General features: G+C 42.4%; 1 protein-coding gene across 3 annotated transcripts in view; it reads left to right on the top strand.

Moving 5' to 3' along the window:
• Positions 1-5750: 5750 nt before the first annotated feature.
• SEPTIN7 (septin 7) overlaps positions 5751-20730 on the top strand; it is an 81197-nt gene continuing 66217 nt past the window's right edge. The window contains exons 1-2 of one of the 3 annotated variants that reach the window (XM_039715001.1): positions 5751-6278; positions 7873-7874. In XM_039715001.1, coding sequence (XP_039570935.1) covers positions 6275-6278; positions 7873-7874 — 6 coding nt within the window. In that variant the 5' untranslated portion in view covers positions 5751-6274. The remainder of the gene's footprint in view (positions 6279-7872; positions 7875-20730) is intronic. The other 2 variants (XM_039715000.1, XM_039715002.1) reach the window with 2 other exon arrangements.

The following is a 20730-nucleotide window of genomic DNA, read 5'->3' as shown; positions in this document are numbered from 1 at the left end:
ATTTGCAAGTGAGTGTCTGAAAAGTGACTTTCAGGAGGTTTTGTAGAGTTGATACTCTGGGACCACAACACCAATAATTTTTTTCATACAGAGCAGCTACTCAGAAAAACTGGGAAGGATGGTCTGACTACCTTGGACAAATTACACGTTTGTGTGGCAGATTAGACAGGAATGGTGGTACAAGTCCTACTCTGTGTGAAATCCTTTGCTCCTAAAGGTCGTGCCAAGCAATTAATTTTGCTTAATCAATTCATTTAAGTGCCAGGTGCAGCCTCCAAGGCCAGATCTGGGAGCCAAGTCACGTGCTAAGTAAGCACAGTGGCACAAGGGTAAGTGCACTGGTGGCTCAGGACCTGCCTAACCCGTGGGAGCAGAGTCCAGGCTGGTCCAGCTTGAGGCACAAAGGGAGAGACTTGTAACTTTGGAATGAGCTTGGAGAGGATTCCAGATTGTAGGCATGCCAGTAACTATAACAGAAGCTACAGTCACATTTTTACAGGTAAAGGAAACAGAATGAAGTGGCAAAGTGATTAAAATGCCAGTAAGTGGCACAATCTGCAACACTTGGCTTCAGCTGTTCAGCATTTCTACCCAAGGCCTTGATGTGCATACTGCTACCTCAAGTCTAATGTCAAGTACTGGATGTACTGCTGCTTTAGTATGTGCAAAGACAAAGCGTGATTCAATGCTCCTAGGCTGATATAGATGTCCTTTAATCAAAAGGGGACAACTGCAAAACACAAAGCCAGACTGCTGGGGCCACAGTGGCACAGGGTACACAGTACTTGTTTCCCATCAGAACCTGTCATTCACTTTACTTTTTATAGAAACAATGTCCTGATATGAATAAAGAGAATAAAGAGCTGACTACTGTACATACAAAATTGATGTTTTAATTAATTCTGTAATATTTGATTTATTATCTAATATTTTTCTTCTGTTATTTTAAAAAACTCACTGTAGTGTTTATGCTGGAAATTAATTTTTAGCTCATTAATTCATTTTAAGAAAAAACATTTTTCTTTGGGAAAGCATAACTTCTTTCCTGAAATTAAAAAAAAAAAGGCAACAAAATGTCACATTGCATTGCATGTCGAAGTATTTTTTCCCCCTAATCTAATATGCAAAGTGTGACAGCAGTACCTTATTCTAGGCTAGGAAGCACTTGCTAATGTAAACAGGCAGCGAGCCCAGCTGCCCGGAGGCCTGAGCAGCCCCTTGGTGCCCTGCTCAGACACAGCGGCCCATCAGCCACGCTCAGCTGCAGCACTGCTCCTTAAGGATTGCACAGCTGGCTACAGGGAAAGCCTCGCAAGGATCTACCCAGACCTGCCCAACCCCAGTGGGGTTTACTTATTAACAGATAATCAAATGGAGAACTGGAATTACAGGACACGTGGCACACACAATCGCCTTGCTCCTGGTCACCAGCAGTTGCTGCTGCCACTGCCTGCAAGTGGAGGGCTGGAAGGGTGAGAGGGGCCTTAGCTCAAGGCTCTGATTCCCTGGAGTAGGAAATGTATTTTTCAATCTGTCCGCTCACCAGCTTGCATCTGTGACTCCTGTACAAACAATGCATTAGATGGTGCATTTTTCAAATAGCTTAACACTACTGGAAACCTCCTATGTCTCCCAAGACATGAGTCTTTCACATGGATGAAGGAAACTGCCATGAAGGCTGTACCTCACCTCACTTAAGGAAGTAATAATTGTTAGTGTGAGTGTGGGGCTAAGGGTTAGGCTGCCTTCCTGCTTCTACTGAGCTATATTCCCTGCTACACCACTAGAACTGCACAAAGCAACCATTTTCTACCTTAAACAATAAGTGCATGTGTGTGCCTCTCACAAGGATCACATCATTGGCTCGTAATCTATCAAAGCCTCTTTCTTTAGATAATTGAAGTAATGGATGTATACCAGGACGATACAGTAAACACACTACAAAACAAGAGATGCTGTATTTTTCCTGTAGCAATTGTTCAATAGAAGCCTGTGTTCATAACTTTTACACCATTCACTTCTGGTGAATGTGGCTCTTTCCTAGTGCTGCAGAGCACATTTTAAAAAAAGCAAATGCAAAAACTTAAAAGGGGGGCAAGAGGTGAACACTTTATGTTGCTTTATTTATGTATCTGCAGAATAATCTTGTAGGTGGCAGCCAAAGACGACAGTCATGATGCAGCAGTAATGATAAAATAGAATAATAGAATGGCCTGGGTTAAAACAGGCTTTTAAAGATCATCTAGTTCTAAACTGCCTGCCATAAGCAGGGACATCTTTCACTAGACTGGGGCTGCTCAGAACCCATCCGATCTGGCTTTGAACACTTCCAGGGATGGGGCGGCCACAATTCCCCTGGGCAGCCTGCTCCAGTACCTCACCACTCTCACAGAAAATAATTTTTTCCATATATCTAATGTAAACCTAGTTTCAGTTTGAAGCCATTCCCCCATGCTCCAGTGAAAAGTCCATCTTCTTCCTTATAGGCTCCTTTCAGGAATTGAAGGCTACAATCAGGTCACCCTGAAGCCTTTTCTTCTCCAGGCTGAAAAAAGCCAATTCTCTCAGCCTTTCCTTGCAGGAGAGGTACCCCATCCCTCTAGCTGGTTACTTGTGCTGCTTGTGAGTTTGCAAGGGTTGTTTCATGACAGCCCTCCTCCTCTGAGAATAGAAAAGTGCCATTAATACAGGCCTGAATCTGGAAACATTTATTCAGGCAAATGACTGTACTGTCTTGGTATGTCCCCAAAGGACAGGGTTGACTGACAAGACAGATATGACACCTGATGCCTCACATTACTGTTACCATTTGTATTACTGCTCTTTCTTGTGCTAGAGAACAAAGCAAAATGGCAGCATTTACAAAGAGATCATCCAATGTAAAGGGCAACAGGTGTCCAAGAGGAAACACAGTACAAGCACAAGAGACACTTACGGTCAACATGACAAGCAGGGGTCAAAGAGTGGTCAAGATGCTGGCAAGCACTATTACAAATCTGAAATTTAAGGATGGGTTTGAAGGAGGATGCTGTGCTCATTATTCCCCATTGAGTATCCTCAGCCTCCTGTCTTGCAAGAGTTAGCCTGTAGACAGGAGCAGGAATTTGGGACTTCACCCCGTTGCTGTAAAAAAACCTGCTGTTTCAGCAAGACATTGCTTGGTACACAAAGATCTGTCACACTTGCACAGCAGCTCCAAGGGATGCTGCATACTTTGGACTGACTGAGCAAGCATGATTCAGTCTGGAGATGCACCATGTGCCCTACAAACCCAGGAGGGATTGGAGTTGCCATGCAGGAGCAACTCAGCAGGCTACAAGTGCAGTTATTCCACCACATCTCATGCTGGAGCTAATGCTGTGTGCAAATTCACCTAGTGAGTCACGTCTGCTTGCATTAAAGAGAAATACAAAAACAAAATAGTCTTCCTATGTCTCACTGGCAAGGAGAGACTGAAACTGGCTAGGCTGGTTGGGAACCAACCTGGAGGCAACCTTAGTTGGTAGATTTTCTAAATAAGGTGAGTGGCTTTTGTTTCTGTATCTGAGGACAAGAGGGACAGAGATGGGGGTTGAGTTATGGCAGGTAGTGTCCTGCATTTAATTTTGCAAAGCTTTTTTAATAATTACAAAAAAATCAGTCACAAAATTGTACCTTCCATATTTTAATCAAATAAATACAGTCTAAAGAATCCTGAAATTTACTTGTTGAGTTCAGTTTTTTCAAGTTCAGTGACATATTTAATGAAGCCTTTGCTTTTGAAGAGGAGCAGCAGATCACTACAGGAATGGAAAAAAGTTTGGCTTTATTATATTGTACACAGAACACAGTATTTTTCAAACCTCAGGGACTCATTTGCATTTGCTTTATTTCTCAAAACGAACACAATTTTTCAGAATCTTCCAAAGCCTGTGAATTGCTGTATGAAAAGAGACACCCCCCCTCACTGCTATTCACAACCCAGAAAAATGGGACATTAACCTCACATAAAACCCATTGGCTTGTGTCTTGCTTCCTCATTAACCCCGTGCCAGTTTTGCAGTAGGTTTCAAAGGTGCAAGCTCACTTTTGTTTTTGCAACAATCAATACACAAAGTAATGTTTTACTTAAAAGGGAATTCTCCAAAATCATTACTTCCTACTTGAAGATATCCCCGTCAGTTACAGGCTATTTTCTCAACATTACATATTTGAAAACCAAGATAAATATTTTTAAGCAATGTGAAGCCCTTACTACAAGAGAGAAAACAAGTACTATTCGTATTGTTTGTTTTCCCACAATGTGTTTTTATAGGAGAGCTGTGGGGACCATATTTTGCACTCAGTGAACAACTTCTGTGGTGTAAAAAGTCTCTCTTTGGTATCTAAATAACCACAAAAGCAATGTAGCTCTATCTCATTGCCATGGACATTACCACCTAAACCAACCAGAATGAAAAAAAGGTTATTTCTTACCTCATCCATTGTGAAAGACATGGATTTACGAGATAACATTTGGCAGTCCTGTGACCAACGATAATAAAAATCTCTTTCCCTTGGGCACCCAAGAACCACAGTATATTGTAACATTTCCAGATCTTAAAGAGTGCTGAACCACATTGTGAAGGGCTGCATACCTTTCTGAAAAGATTATGCATTTTCCTTGTTGTCATAAAAAGTATTTGTTTATCAAATGCACCAAAAAACCCCACATACACTAGACAGGAAAGAATTGGATGGAACTCTGTGAGAAACAAAGAAAAACTTTGTGTATTCATTGTTGCTCCTGCCTGCCTGGCTATGACTACCTACAGAAATATTGCAATATTGAAAAATTTCCTTTTGCTGCTGAAATGAAAATTGCTATTTTCATCCTCCCAGTACCAGGGCATAATGTTAAGATGTACTTTTAATAATGGCAGCAACAAGTTATATAATAAACAGTAAATTAATGTATTTTTACCTTTTTGCTAACCACCTTTCCTGTTTAGAGAAGTGCACTGTGCCTCATGTGAGAGAAAAGGCCAATAATGGACCGTACTTGAAAATCCCTGACACAAAAGAAAGTATGCTAAGTTTCAAACAGCACATCATGAATACATCTCCAGTATTCCAGTTTGGGCATAAAATATCCCAGATTTTAAAAGGCTCTTGGAGCCTTTGGGTAGATACCTGTCCAAAATGTAAAACGGAAATACAGCTTTGAGTGCTCTACTGGAAGAGGAAAGGCAAAAGGCACGTTTCTGCCTCTCTTGGAACCCATGCTTTCCCATGTCACTTCTGTACTGCAGAGGACGTCTCTCTGGGCTGGCAGCAGCTTTGCCGAGGAGCCGAGGCAGGCTCTCCGGCGGCAGGGCTTGGCTCTGGCATTCCCGGGCACCCAAGCATCCACTCGGCCCCCTAGAAAAATTTCACCTAGCGCCTGCCAACAGCTGCATTCAAATGGTTTGGGTGTGTTTTGGTTGGTGTTTTCTCACTGAGTCCTCATTCATTTCGGGGGACTTGAGCACCCAGTCGCGCTATGTGGGGGGAGCAGCGAGTCGAGCGCCGCAGTGCCGCAGCCCGGGGCTCCGCGGGGTAAGAGCGGCCGAGGGCCTCGCTCGCTCTGCCCATCCCGGTGCCGCTCTCCCGCCGGCCTCTCCCTATGCCGCCTGTGTGGGCGGCCGCAGGGCCCCGCTCCGAGCACGGCCCGGCGCAAGGCGGGGGCGGCGCGACCGCCGCGCCCCGCGCGTCAAGCCCGGCGGACATCTTTGATCCGGGCAGAGCCCGGCCCGCCCGCCGTGCGGCTTCGCGCTCCCGCAGCGGGCGCCCGGTTCCAAAATGGCCTCCGAGCGGCGCCTCAGTTCTCCGGCGCGGCGCGGGAGGAAATAACAGCGTGACCGACCCCGGGCTGGGAGGGGCGGGGGAGAGACGTGGGGACAGCGCCGGGCGGAGGGGCTGAGCCGGAAGCCGCCGTGTGCTCGGAGAGGCGGGCGGGGAGCGTGTGAGGAGCTGGGCGGAGGCGGCGAGGGAGAAGGAGGAGGAGCAGGCAGAGGCGGCGGCGGGAGCGGAGCCGCTAAGTCCGTCCGGCCGCGGGAGCGCGTAGGCGCTGTGTGCGGAAGGGCCGCGGCCTCTCGGCGGAATCGGCGTAGGGGGCGTTGGAGAATCGCCGCCGGGTTGGCTGGCGGGAGGCGCTCGGGGAGGAGGGGGCGGCCCGCTCGGTGCCGCCGCGGCTGAGGGAGGCAGGGCGGGAGGACGAGCAGCCAGCCGGAGCCCAGCGTCAGCAGCGGCAGCCGCACCGCCGCCGGCCAGCGCCATGGGTGAGTCTCTAGCCCGGGGCCGAGGCGTGGCGGGGGGGCCGTGACAGTGCGAGCCTGCGGCCGTGGGGTCTCCGCGATGGGTGGGCTGAGTGGCGGCGCCGGGGGGATACAGCGGGCACCGCCGAGGCTCCCATGGCCGCGGCCCCGCCGCGGGGCCCCCCGTCCCTCTGGCCGCCCCCCGCCTTCCCCGTCCTCCTGCTCAGATGCGGCTCCAGCCCCCCTCACCGCCGCCTCTCCCTCCCACCCCCCAGTCACTTCCTGCCTCGCCGAAATTGTATAATGCCTGCGCGGGGCTGGGGGAGCCGGGCGGCCAGAATGCCGGAGATATTTCTTCTCCCTCGCTTTTCTCCCCTTCCCCCTCCATCCCGGTCCCTCCTCCCCTTTTTTTCCTTTTGCGCCCAAATTTGGGAGGGAGGAATTTGCTGCTGCAGGAATTAAAGCAGCCTTTCAAATATGCGGGAGAGGAGCGGGTGGGACTGGAATCGCGGGAGGAGGGGGAAGGAAGGAAGGGGGCGCCCGTGCGCGGGTGGGAGCGAGTGTGGCAGCGGGAGCCCGCCAGCCGCCTGCCCGCCTCGCTCGCTGCCTTCTGCCCCTTCCCCCCCCACCACTTTTTTTCCTTTTTTTTTTTTTTTTTCTTTTTCCCCCTCCTTCTTCTCTAGGGCATTTTTGGAGGGCTGTATCTCGCTTGGGTCTGGCTTTTGTGGGCGCGCTGCCCCGCCGTGCCCCTGCAGCCCCAGGGCTCCTCGGCCGGGCGTTTGTATAAAGGAGAAAAAGTAGAAATTGCAATTTTCGCACAGCTGCCCCGGGGGTCTGTGTGAAACGCCTTTTTGAGCAGTTTCTGTTTGATCCGCTCGCTTAGCGAAGCAGTATTGCAGAATAAATTGGAGGGGTGCTTAGTGTTTCAGGAGGGTGGCTGGGAAAAGGGGCGATTATGCACGAAGGTTGTTTTAATGGGCGACTTAAGGAAAAGCAGCTAAACTTATTTCAGCGTGGAGTTGTTGGCTTCATGCTGAACCAGTTATGTGCAAATGTAATTCCAAGAAAAGACAGCGTTCAGGAATCTTCTGCGTGCAGTTTGTGTGCCGCCTCCTGCAGATGAAATACCGCTGAACAGAAGACTGTCAGAACTACCCATTCACTGAATGTTTTTCGTGGCCATTGTAATCTCCCTCTGACTGACAGTGGTTTCAGGTTGTGCTCAGTGAAAGAAATGCTTCTATATGCAGAAATACCTATGGTCTGTATTAATATCATGACCAAAAAAATGTCAGTTTATGTAAAATATGCAGGTTTAGTTCCCATGAAAGTTAGATGGGCCACTGCTGTGTATGGGCTTAAAAGGTAGACCATACCTTCTTATGGAAGTGAGATTTTTTTTTTGGTAGTAATACCTGCTCAGTGCTAAATGGTAATTTATGTTTAGACCTTTCACTGAGGTATCAAACTAGTATTATTTCTTCTTTATGATTCTATATCTATAATAAAGTTTTTACTTGCAGAAATATTAGGAAATAAGGAAAGATGTATTTTTGTGTAGTGTTTAGCATCTTTCACTTGATACCTTCTTAGTTTGTGGGATTACTAGCATTTTTAGCTGTTGATTTGTGAACATAAGAGCAGTAATTAAATCTGACTTTGGATGACTGCATTTTTTTTTAAGCTGACTCGTGAAAAACAAAAATCAATAAATAGAAATTTTTACCTTAGGAGTGTGGGTTTCAAGAAGCCATTGCTTTAAATGTTAATTACTACCTTGTCTGTGTTGAAACCTGAATTGGAATCCAAGAGTGTCACCTGTTCTGTGTTTGCTACTATGGAAGAAAGGGCTGTTACTTAAGTCATTTTGAAATTGAAGCAAATGTAACAAGAACTGTGCATGCCATCCATCACTGATAATAACTCACAGCATTTCCTTCTGCTTACCCATAAGGACAAGTAACTGGTCTCAGTTAAAACAGTTCTTTAGATAGGTACTCAGTGCATGTGTGTTTCTGTGTATGTGGATACAAATCTGATTGTTTATCTTGTGCAGGAATTAAAGGTCAGTTTTGTCTGCTTTGTAGGCTAAAATACAAGAGGTTTTGCTTTTTTCTTGCATAGAAATATTTAAATGTGCGCAGCAGAATTTTTTTTTTCTTTAACTGGCTGTCAACTTAGTGGTATTTGGTCTCTTTTGTGGGGCAGGCTCATACTTCATGTGCTTTATTTTCTTCAGTTCTAGTAACTCAGTGCTGCTGTGGTAGTTTTTTTTATTACTACCTTAAAATACCCATTAAGACAACAAATAGTTACAAAATACAATGGCTACAGTTTCAAAACCTCAATTTAAGCATAAAGTCAGTGAAGGAAAATTTGGCTCAGAGAGAAAGTGTAGGAGAGAGGACTGTAGTATGACACACATTTTTAGCTTCAGTTTATTGCTAGACTATTCACTTAACCTGTCTAGACCAGAGATGTGTATGTATGTATGAGTGACGTTCTGTTTTCTGTAAGTTGATGCTCCAGCTCCTGAAATGAGCTAGTTAATTGCAAATGTGCGCTCTGTAATTAGGATGGCATTTAGTCACCATTTAAGTAGTTTAGTTAAGCCTCGTTTAAATTAGTAATTCAAATTTGGGGTAGTGTTAAACTGTAGGCGGTCACAAACTATTCCCTGGGAGGGTTTGAGCGTCTTGAGCTGACGTTTGTGGAGTAGTTGTCTTGCAGAGGTGGGGATGGTGGCACAAGTGAGGTGAAGGCATTTCTCAACTGCAGGGGCCAGGAACTCAGCTCTCAGAAACCAGTGATTTCCTGTTCACCTTGCCAGAGTGAGTTTCATGCATGTCAGGGATGAGTCAATTTTTTTTTTCAGCCCTGGTTTAATGGCTGCATACTGATGCCTCTGTAATGTCATCACGTGGCTCCTTTCTGTTCTGTGGGGTTTTTACATAGGAAACAATTAGGTCAGTATTTACTTTCATAACTTTAGTTGAATGAAGCAGCCGTGTGAAATCAGGTATTGGTTTCATGGCGTGGACGTGGCTGTGAAACTCCTGTAAGCCATGGCCTCCTTACTTGGCGTTAAAAGTCAAAAAGTAGCTGGTAGATTCATAAGCACTTCAGAAGCCAATATGTATCCACTTACCTTTTGACACAGTTTGAGTTAGAGCAATGTAAAACACCCGCCTGACTAAACCTTGTTCTGGTGTATGTCCTGGACTTCCTTCTCCCAAAAGCCACTTAATCTTCTGCTTCTTGTGCATCAGTGCAATTCCATGCTTCAGATGTGCCTTACAGGAACCTGCTGGTCTCATGGGCTGGCAGGGCTGCTGCTCACAGTCACTGCCCAGCAGCCCTTCTTAAAGCCACTCACGGGGAACAGAATACTTCTGTATCTTATGTTCAAATGGCTCTTTGTGTGGCTGTTTTCATGCCACGTTTCTGTCATTTAACGCAGTGATAGCTCAGTATGCATTTGAAAATAATTTTGGAAGCAGTATTGCTGAACAATATCACTCTGGGTGTTACATTCAGAAGCACTTAAACTAAAATAGAACTGAATTATTTCTTAGTGGCACAGAAGATTTAGACATTTTTTTGGTCAACATTGAAAATAACATCTCCAGATACAAATTTTCTTAATTGCCTTTTTTCTTTTTTTGGTTATTATTATTACTGTTCTTATTACTTAAAGCTATTAATAATTGTGTGCTTCTTATTTTTTAATCTGAATACTTAAGGTATTGACTTACAAACAGGGGTAGGGTTGATTAAAACGTTAGGTAGATTGCTTCCTCCCATGACCCATTGTCCTCTGGGGGATTGATATTAAGATACAGCTCATAGTTTTGGTCTGACACTTTTAGAGCTTTTTAAATGGAAAGATTGCATCATACTCACAAAACATGTGAGACCCGAAGAAAAATTGCTTTAGACTGCTCTTTTATTTGACGAAAAGGATCAAAGGATGGCAGTGGTCTTTAGAAGTGTGCTCTTAAAGTAGAGAATACCCCATATGAGGCTTCTTTACAGTGCTGTGGGGTAAAGCACAACAGGAGAATGACCAGAAAAAATAGAAATACAAACTAGGTTTATGAGATGTGCTCTTCAACATTGTTGGTGAATGTTGAACTATGAAGTAGTAGTTTATCAAATTCTAATCAAAGCAATCTCAGTATATGCAGAAATCAGCCTATCATGCTTACATGATGTTATTGCAAAGAAACCTTTCAGAAAGGCAGCTGAAGTCCTTGATGGCAGAATTTCTGGAGTGACATTTGTCTGAAAAAGCATTGTAGGTCATCGGAGTTGATTCTGAGAAAAATGTAAGATGGTGTGAAGTTTGGTACTATTACCAATGATTGTCACTGAATTATGGGCAGGTAGATTCTTAGAAGAATAATGCATTAAATATTGCCTCGTATTATAATTGTACATTTAAAAGGCCACTCATGTAATAATTCATACTGAATTTTAAATAAAATGAAACTTGACCTAGTTAGGTGGTCAAAATTGCCAAGACTATTTAACATAAAGCTTAAATCAAACCTTTTCCAGTGTTGGCCAGTTGCAGTTTATGAATTTCGTTTATGTGTAATTCTGTTACAGTGTGCAGGAAGTTCTAGTGTGCCCAGCAGTGTCCTCTGCTTTCCTTTTTGTTCTTTTGTAAGAACCTTACCATATGATTCTGTAGCCTAGGCTAATATGTAACTGCACTGCAGTTGAAAAATCCTGTCTTGATTGTATGTGTTTTCTGTGCACAGCGTAGGAAAACTTAGTGTTCATGTGGTGGTGTGATTAGATGAGCTTGCTGATGTAATGGAAAGTTAACCTTACAGTAGTTTTCAGCTGGGTGTGTGAGCTATCTCACTTGTTCGATGTGCAGTTATCAGAACTGATATGAGGGCAGCCTGGTGGTGCAGTTCCTGGTGAATCCTGGCCAGCTGCTTGAAAGGAGGCAGTTCTGCTGCTCTGCCCAACCTGGTGCCTCTTCAACCCGACAGTGAGTCAGTTCAGGGAGCTCAGATCACAGGGTCTGCCTGTTTTTTCTTCCTCAAGATGGTTTTTCTTTCTTTTAGTTGAGCTCCCTGAACCTTTCATACCAGGTGATCACAGAAGTGTTGGCATGTAAAAAGAAATGCTAGTGAGGTTGAGGCAAGAGCTGGAACTTCAGCCGAGCACTTGGGCAGTAGAGAGCTACGTGCAGCCTTGGTTTAGTGTGTGCTTTAGGCTGGTGTAACACTGCGCTGCTGCAAAGAGAAGAGAGCTTGATTTGCTGTTCCCACCCAAACACTGAATCTTAACGTAGGCCAGCAGTTGCTGTGTTAGTGTGCCCAAGGCAGCAGAGATACGTGCTAGTTGATCTAGTTGTACAACTTGTTTATTTCCACTCTGCTTGTGGTTGAGATAGGGAAGGAGGAAGACTGTATCCTGTTGGAGGAATTAGTGCTAGTGGTTGAGAATGTAGTACCCTCCCTTTGGTGAGAGCTGGTGACTTAACCTGAGGATAAACACAAGTGGGCAAAGTTTAATGGCTTTTGTTTCAGATCCTGTCTCTTGCTCCTTGATCACTGAATGGGTGAGGTGAGGCTTTTTATTACAGGCTGTTGAATCATTGCCTGTGACATTTCTGGTAATATTATATTAGCATTAGGACTTTTCTAGAGTGATTGGCAAAACTAAGGCCCTCATTAATGATGGCTGCAGAAATTTCACAGGGCAGAGGGTCTTGTAGTCATGACCAGATCCCAGATCCTGACTGTGTGGTATCACAGTTTTAGCTGGCTTCCTGTTATAAAAGAAAAAAAAAAATAAAAAAAAGAAGGCAGTTTTGAGGCATTAAAAGCTGTTGCTGGAGAAATGTAATTCTCTGGAAGCTTTCTGACAGCAGAGGCTTTTCTGAATGTGTGATCTTACCAATATGCACTGTAGTGAAATTCCAGATGCTGGTTTAAATGTAATTTAATGCTTTCACATTTGGGACAGCATTTTTGAAATGAAATTTGAAAATTTCTAAAGTAGAGATGCCAAGAAACCCATCCCGTTATTTCTCTCCATCCCTTGCTTCTGGGAACAAACATGTCCTAATTGTAGTTAGTAAAGGTGTATTAACAAACCAAAAGATTCAAGATTATCTGTTTGTTCTTGGGAGGCTTTGCCAGATGGTGTGAAATCAAGGTCTGAGTAATCCCTTGATGGTGGGTAAAGGGAAGCCATCCTGTTGCCTTCTGTGGTCTTTATTTTTGTAGCACTTAGTTGAGGGAGAACTTAGAGGTGAATAGACTGCAAACTGCTGCAGAATGGTACTGAAGTTTGGAGTCACCTCCTACTGTGCAGCTGTGCCAAATATTGACCTTCAGTGCTCTTATTTGCAATTCTGTGGGCATCTGCAAACCAGTAAGTTCTCAGAGCAATGGAAAGAACCTGCAGTTTCTGTCTGAGAGACTGAAACAATGAGGAACAAGACCTTAAAGAGACTGGGGCAAAAACCATCATATGTGGCTGTTGTACAGTTGAGGATTGTGAATAAAAAGAATCTCCTTTTCAATCAGTTAAAGAAGAAATGGCTAAATGTTACAAGTTCAAAACAATGCTGAAGACTAGGTGCTTGAAGGGAGGAGAAGGTAGGGGTTATGAGCCCCCATCCCATAAAAATTTGGAAAAAGGAAAGCTAGGAATTTCAGCAGGGAGTTTTTCCTTACCAGTGGTTTCAAATTTAGCAAGTTAATTTTTGTGCTGGGTGGTGGTGTTCCTTGCCATGTCTTTAATAACAGGAACTCTGTAAAAGGTCTTTTGAGGTTCATTCTGTTCAGAATTCTTGAACAGTTGAAATTTTCAGCTGGGGAGGTCAAAATCATATTGGCACGCAGTATTTTGTGCAGACCAAGTTAAGTTATTTGAATGTCCGTATATTAGGAATGAAGGGTCACTGATATGTTGTTTGTCCAAACACATGCAAGAGTTAATTTGAAGAAGACTTTGATAGTGATTAAGACACAGCTTCTGCAAAGAAGTATTAATCGATGGCCTCTAACCTGGTTGCTGCATGATTTTCACTTGCTCCTGGCCTTGTGATCTGCCTGCAAGGCATCCAGTGTACCCCCAGGTAAAAGTGACTGGTTTTGGTATGTTCAATTCTGATGTTCAATGCTGTGGGCATCAGGAATGATCCTGGGTTTCCTGTGCTTTGAATTGTGTTTCTGGCTGTGCATCTTGCCTGCTGAGTACTCCGGGTTTCCTGTGCTTTGAATTGTGTTTCTGCCTGCTGAGTACTCTGGTGTGGCAGCAAGGTGTGGGGAGGATTTAACTCCCACTTGAAAATTTGTCAGAGCTAATCATGCAGGATAGCTGCTCAGCTGGTGTACGTGTTGGACCATGTAGTGCAGGCTCTTCACAGCCAGCTTCCTCCCTAAAGCCAAAAACAAAAGGATTTGGGAAGTTGAGAAACCAACAGCTTTGGTGCTGTTAATCACTGGGATGGTTTACAATCCAGCTGTGGCTTCACTCCTTAGTCTTTAGTTTTGTCATCCAAAGCAGTTTGGCTGCTGGTGATTTGGTTGTTCTCAGATGTGTTGCCTTCCTCTTTGAAAAACATGTGCAGAAAACACCAAGTTAAAAATTAAATCTTTGAGGTAGAGTAAATGAAATAAATCTTTAGGATTTTAAAATGCCAAACTATTTTACAGATGAATGGCAGTTTTATCAACTATATATTTTCATAGTCTTAATATTAAACATGGATGGTAAATTTTACTGTAGACATGGACCATTCTTGGTATCAGTTGCCATTGCAACTCACAGAGAAACAATCTTAACTTTTTCTTATTATCTTCCTTATACAGTAATTATAATGGGAGCTGTCTTTCTGTGGTATCTCTCTAGCTTAAAAATAAACATAATTAAAAACAATGCAGCTAGCCAGCTGTGTTTCATAACATCTAAATTTAACACATGGAGTGGTTTTTAATACTTGACTTGGCATAATTCTTTGAAATAACACCTGGGTCTTTTTTAAATCATCTTGGTCTCATTAGAATTCTTTATATTCTAAATAGAGAACTCAGTGTGGAAATAGTTAAGAGGTAAAATTCTCCAGGTATTAGTAATGTAACAATATCCCTATGGATCCCTTTCAAGGTTTGATGAACCTTTTGTAGTAGTAGTATTGAAACACAAAAATATGATTTTATGAGATCATGAAAATTGTTATTAAAAAGCATAAATTCTGTGTTTTGGTATCATGGAAATATGCTCTTATGGGGGAGCAGGGACATGTGCCTTAAAATTTTAGCTCAAAATATCTGTCATGGTGAAACCAGCAGGACTTTGGAAAGCTTCTCTGTGGCAGAGGGTAAGGAGTTCAGCATAGAAACTAGTACAGGAAAATATGAATATACAGAAAACCAGATGACTTCCATACTGGAATGATTTGTATCCACCATACAGAAATGGATGGTAAAAGCCCTTCACCCTAGTTACTTCTCAAATGAGAATTGTCCACATTAACAGAAGAATCAGGATGAAATAGTGTAATTTCTCTCTTTAAGGGGAGCACACTTCATTTAGACTGTGTTGAATGTGCTTGAGTATTTTTGCATGAATGATTCACCTCTCATTAGCATTTCTGCACCTACATGTTCAAGAAATTTTACTAGATCTGATAGTAACCCTTTGGGCTAGAACTGTAGTAATGCTATTTCTTGTCCTGCCATCCTTACAGCTGCTTGATGAGGAGGCAGAATGGGATGTGCTGCTGGGGAGTTCACTTCTGTGGGGATTCCAGGCATGGAACAGAAGGAAGTGCAAAGTGCACACCTGCAAATGCCTTTTTCACAGTCCCTTGGCTGAAATACTGCCAGCTGGATTGCAGCAATCTATTCTGCTTGAGAAATTGACTTTTGTGCTTGGGTGCTGTTGCTGCTGCTTCACCCAGAGATTTGGTGTGGGAATCAGTTGGTTTGGGTTTGTTCTTGGGTGGGGGTTTTTAGTTTGGTTTTTTTTGGGTTTTTTAAAATTTTGGGGGTTTTTTTTTAATCATCTCCAGCTGAATCTTTCAGTTAACTCATCAATCTGTATGCAAATTTGGAAGGAATATGCAATGTTAGAGTGAACATGAAGGAACTGAAAAAGGATATGACAAAGGAATGAAATGATACATTGCAGCATGACATGTTAGTTTGTTTCTTAATACTTACTGAGCTTTTTTCCTTTTCAGTGCTAAGTGAGACTCTCGAAATGGACTCCACTTCGAGGCACTGACCTATCTGAATCTTTCAGTTAACTCATCAATCTGTATGCAAATTTGGAAGGAATATGCAATGTTAGAGTGAACATGAAGGAACTGAAAAAGGATGTGACAAAGGAATGAAATGATACATTGCAGCATGACATCTTAGTTTGTTTCTTAATACTTACTGAGCTTTTTTCCTTTTCAGTGCTAAGTGGGACTCTCGAAATAGACTTCACTTCGAGGCACTGACCTACTTGGGGGAGAATTTCCATTTCCCTAAAACAGTCTCTCTTCAAAACCATAGTGTTATTGATGTCATAGGAGATGAAAGTAGTGTGAGATAAAACTGTCTGAAAGATGCCTCCATTTTGGTATTGGTTGGTAGGGGTTTTTTGGGCATTTAAAAATTATTTAAAAATCTTTTATTTACATGTCTTTTGAGAAATATCCACAAGGTAAATAGACATGAGGCATGTTAAATATGAAGTGGAATAACAGATAGTTTGTTTTCATTCTTGTTTGAGTTGTTTGTTTGTGTTTAGTGGGTTTTTTTTCCCTTGGAGGCTTTGTATCCAGGGATCTTCCATACTTGGGTTTGATTTTTTTGATGTTTAGTATTTTTTTTCTTTTGTATCTTTCATCTTCAACCCTTGGTTCAGTGTTTGTATTGGAATAAACATTCAAGGGCAGCCAAACTGAGGAAGAAGTGTTAGGGAGGTTAATGGTGGTGATCGACGCACCAAGTGATGTGTGGTTGATGCTGCTCTTGACACGAGGTCCCCAGCTGCCATTTTATTTCGACCCTGACTTTATAGAGTGGAAGATAATCGGTCACTTCGCTGTCAAATGTGATTTCTAGTTGGTCATTTTGGTTGGATGCAAGTTGCTATGTGATGGTGGTTTGTGTGCTGCTCTCTGCAGGCAGACTAAGGGGTTTTTAAAAGCCAGAATGAAGGGGGAAATGCACAAACACTCAAGCAGCTTTAAAATAGTATTCTTGTCCTTTAAAATTTCATCTAAAATGCAAAACATGTTTACTTTGTTTTCAAGGAATGAATTGCCTAGCTAATTCTAGTGGAGATTGACCTAACATAAAAAATTGTCAATGTGTGTGGCTGGCCTGAATTATTCTGTAGAGTCATCATGGGTAGAACTTTTTAATATTGTGTGTTTTAGTTATACAGGCCTGCTTTTATAGTTTGACAACTTTCCTCCCTCTCTGCCCCTTCTGTAACTATAATTAGTTACTACTTAACTGGCTTCGTTTTCCTGTAGTTGTCTGCTTTCTTGCACTGTGGCTGCTCAAAAAGTGCAGCTCTGGCTGTGTTGGCTATAGCTGCTGTGTGTATTTACTGTACACTGGCTCTGAAGTCTCTCAGATTTCTTTTTACTAGAGAACTTAAGCTTTAGTAGTGTGCCTACTACATCCTGTTTGTTTTTCTTTGGAGTTTTCTGCTTTCCTCCTGGACATGCTTCCTGTAGCTTAACAGACAGATTATGTTGTCTACTCTTTCTAGTAGAGTCCTTTTGCTCTTTGACATCACATGTATTTCAGCACTATTTTTAATAAGCCAGACAATGGTGTCTGGTATGGGAAAAAAGAGGGAAGCCTAAAGCTGATTCTCCACCTGCTCACTCACTATGCCTGGTGTGATTTTGAGGAATTAGTACATTCACTGGATCAGTGTTTGAAATTAGTACTTATTGACTTCTTCAGCTTGCTATTAGAGACTGAAAAAGATCCTAATTTCTTAGGATCTTTCTTCTTTCAATGCATAATTGTGGTTATACATAGAAAGGATTTTGTTTTTTTTCAATCCTTTATGAAAATATTATTTATTTTTCTAATGTAGGCCATACCTTCAGTTCATGCTTGGAAATAAAGTTGTTGTCTTGTCTTCCAAGCAAAGAAAGGCTGAAGCTGATGTTTGAGGGAATGAAGAGAAGTGCTCATTTCCTTTCCATCAGTGCAAGACTTCTGTCATGCAGATTACAGCAGATGTTACTGACCCAGCAAATATTTTTACTTTACTTTGAATAGTGAAAGGACAAATGTGTTCAGAGATGCTCAGCTTAAGTTTAACTTCGTAAATGGATCTGAGGAGTTTCCCTTTTATATTGTTATTTCCATACTTTGTTGTTTTGTTCTTTGTTTTTTTTCCTGTTCGTTGTTTTTTTTTTAATATGCATTGTGTTTATCTTAAGAGGTTTTGCAGAGAAAAAAGTCAATGCTGAGGTACTACATATTATCTTAACACATGCTCATGGATTGTAGAAGCATTATTACACTAAATACTGCTACCTGAAGCATCTATTTTAAGAATGGAGTAACAAAAACTCTTAAGTTGCAAGATGTGCAGTTGTGTCTTTGAGATGTGGGAAGACAAGATGGGGAGATGTCTTACTTGTTTTCTTTATGTACTGCCTTTCTATTGACAAGTTGAAAAAATGCAACATTAGATAAACCGTAGAAAATTTAAAGGGGTTTTGAAGATGTTGATAAGGTCTTCTTGCAAGTTTTGGAGGCTTCTCTGTATTGATGTGGAGACTTCAAAAAACTAGCAGTGTTAGAAAGAAGAAAATAAAAAGTTGCCAGTCAGGGATAATGGATGAAATAGAAGTAAACAGTGCTTATAGACCAGTTGTTATGCATAGAACCAGCAACTGCCAAACTTGTCATACTCGCAGCATGGGGGTAGGATATTGCATGGCTAAAGGGTTTTGCAGAAATACAGCTAAAAGTTCTAAAAATACTATGTTAATTATTGAAATAATTGTTAGAGTAGGAGCAAATTCTTGAGTTTTAGTAGGACTGAGTAAAGTAAATTGTGTAAAAAGAACACTTGCCCTATGTCTGGTTACTTTACCAAAGTAAATTGAGACCATATCAAATTCAGATTGTAGAAAAAAGATACTGTGCTCAGAGGGTGCTCCTGGTTCCAGCTGTGTGAAATACATGAAGAATGATCAGCTTTTCATTGTTGATGACAACAAGCACTGCTATCATATGCCAAATGCAGAGGGTATCTGCCCTTTCTAGTATCACTTTGTGTTGTGGTCAGATTTCAACAACTTTTGGGTTTTCTGTGATATTCCTGGGTACTTTTAAAAGCAGTATTTCCTAGGAGGTGACTAGAGGAAAAATAAGTATTTCTTTCTCTTAGAGTAAGTTTGATTGAGAAGCGCTAAAACCAACTTTGATTGGAAAGGACAGTGACTCCTTGATGTCACACTGCTTTTCTGTTTGGTCTTCTATTTTCTCTCCAGCTGTCTTCATTGATATTTGCTGCTAGTTTGGCTATGTCATAAATCCTCAAAGAGTTTTCATAACCTCATATTACAGGCTGTTGGTTGGTACCAGTGCACAGAAGCTGCACTTACCTGTGTTGAGTGTGAGCTGAACTCTCAGGTTGCACATCATAGATGTAAAAAATGGCTTTAGGTCATCTTGGACTTCTATCTTCTTTTAGTCAGAGGGATAAGGTGTGCCCTTTTGTCAGGCACTAGACCTTAGGCCAGAGACTCATCTTTTGGCTCAGATGGTAATATCTGAAGAATGACTTCAAATTTCATTCCTGAACACAGTCATCCCAGAATAAAGGAGAAATGTAAATTACGGTGTCTGGGCAATAACAAAGATGATAGACTTATTTAAAAAGAAACGACTTTTTTTTTTTTTTTTAATCGGTGATCTTAGAGCTTTAGAACTGCTTGGGAAGCCACTGGTGCCTCGTTTCTCTTTTCACTCATTTGCATAGTTAAAGCAGTTTGCTGCTGGCTATTAATTCATTGATTCAGATGATGGATCCAAAAACACAAGCTCTGCAGCTGGTTTATGTGGGCTGTGACATTTTGCTTGAGGGAGATGTACATTAAAGCAACATTGAGTACGCAGAGTGGATGCACTGAAAGTCATCTAAGGCCAAACTTATAATTGTATGGCTTGCCTTCATTTGTGCTGAGTTAGATTGGAGATAGCTGACAACTACAAGAACATGAAAATATTAGAAGGCTTGATATGCAGTGATAACTGGAATGCATCATGGGTGAATGTAAAGTGATACACGTGGACTGCTGTGCTGTAGGCTCAGTGACAAGCTGTGAACATTTTTTAGAGCTCAGGAGTGAGGTCTTGTGTACAGTTCACAGTGTCATCAGCTCAGTGCTTGAAAGGAATCACATAAGTTGCATGTTGGGAATTGGTAAGAGGATGGGAGAGTAGGAAGTAGCACATGGTCATACTTTGGATCGGTGTTTTGCTTCTTGGATACTGTGTAGCTCTTGCCCTGGCTTCTTCAGAAGAGTACAGAGCTAGAGCAGAATTGTGTAAGAGCATCAGGAGCAATCAGAGACATGAAATGGCTTCTTTTGAATGCAGTATGTTAGATGATTGGGGCTGTTTTCCAATGAAGATACACTGTGCTAACAGGAGGTAATTTTGAAATTATAAAGTCATCCTTTTAACAATGTACAGAGGGAGTCCTTCCTACAGGGACTTTTGTGGATGCTGTTTTTGTGGTTATAAGAAGAGTGTGTGGGGAAGAGAAATTGTTCAAATGCTGTTTAAGTGAAGAAATACCCCATCCTAAATGCTTGGGAGGTGGGTCTTTGGTGACTGTGGAGGTGTTAAGAGAAACACTGCTCTGTTTATTCTGCTGTATGTGCTACCTTGGATGTATGTTTCCAGCCACTGGTGAAGGCAGGAGCTTTGGTGTGACCCATGTGGCTGTTCTTGCTGGATGATAGGATTTGAAATAGTACTGCTTTTGTCCAGGGAAGGAGGCCCCTGTGTGCACTTGGTGAACTAGTGCTGATGATGTCAACTTCTTTCACAGTTGAAAGCAGTGATGTGCAACATGATACCTGATAGTAATGTAGTACTTAATGTGGTTGATATTAAAATCTTGGAGTACTGGGACTGCTGTGGGATCTGCAGTATTAGTTATGTTCCAGCCTGCACGGCTTGCTCTGGTTCTGCTGCATATGCATCTGTCTTCCTCCCAAAACAAAGGGAGCTTCCTCCCAGAGCATCTTGTGCCACCTTTCTGCAAGGCACAGAGAAGGGCTGGCATTGATCGGCAGTGCTTTGCATTTTTGTCCTCTCAGAAGAGTACAGAGCAGCGTACCCAGTGTGCTGAGCTGGTGTGGCTCTGGATGCTGATAGAACATGAAGGGGGTTGTAGAAACAGAAAGCTTATATTACATTGGGTAGAAAAGCCAAAGGAGACTTCAGTGCCACTTTGA

Source organism: Passer montanus, unplaced genomic scaffold, assembly GCF_014805655.1.
Source record: "Passer montanus isolate IOZ18808 unplaced genomic scaffold, ASM1480565v1 scaffold32, whole genome shotgun sequence".
Lineage (NCBI taxonomy): Eukaryota > Metazoa > Chordata > Aves > Passeriformes > Passeridae > Passer > Passer montanus.
Note: the sequence above shows the minus strand (reverse complement) of the source record. Positions and strands in the feature narration are given on the sequence as shown.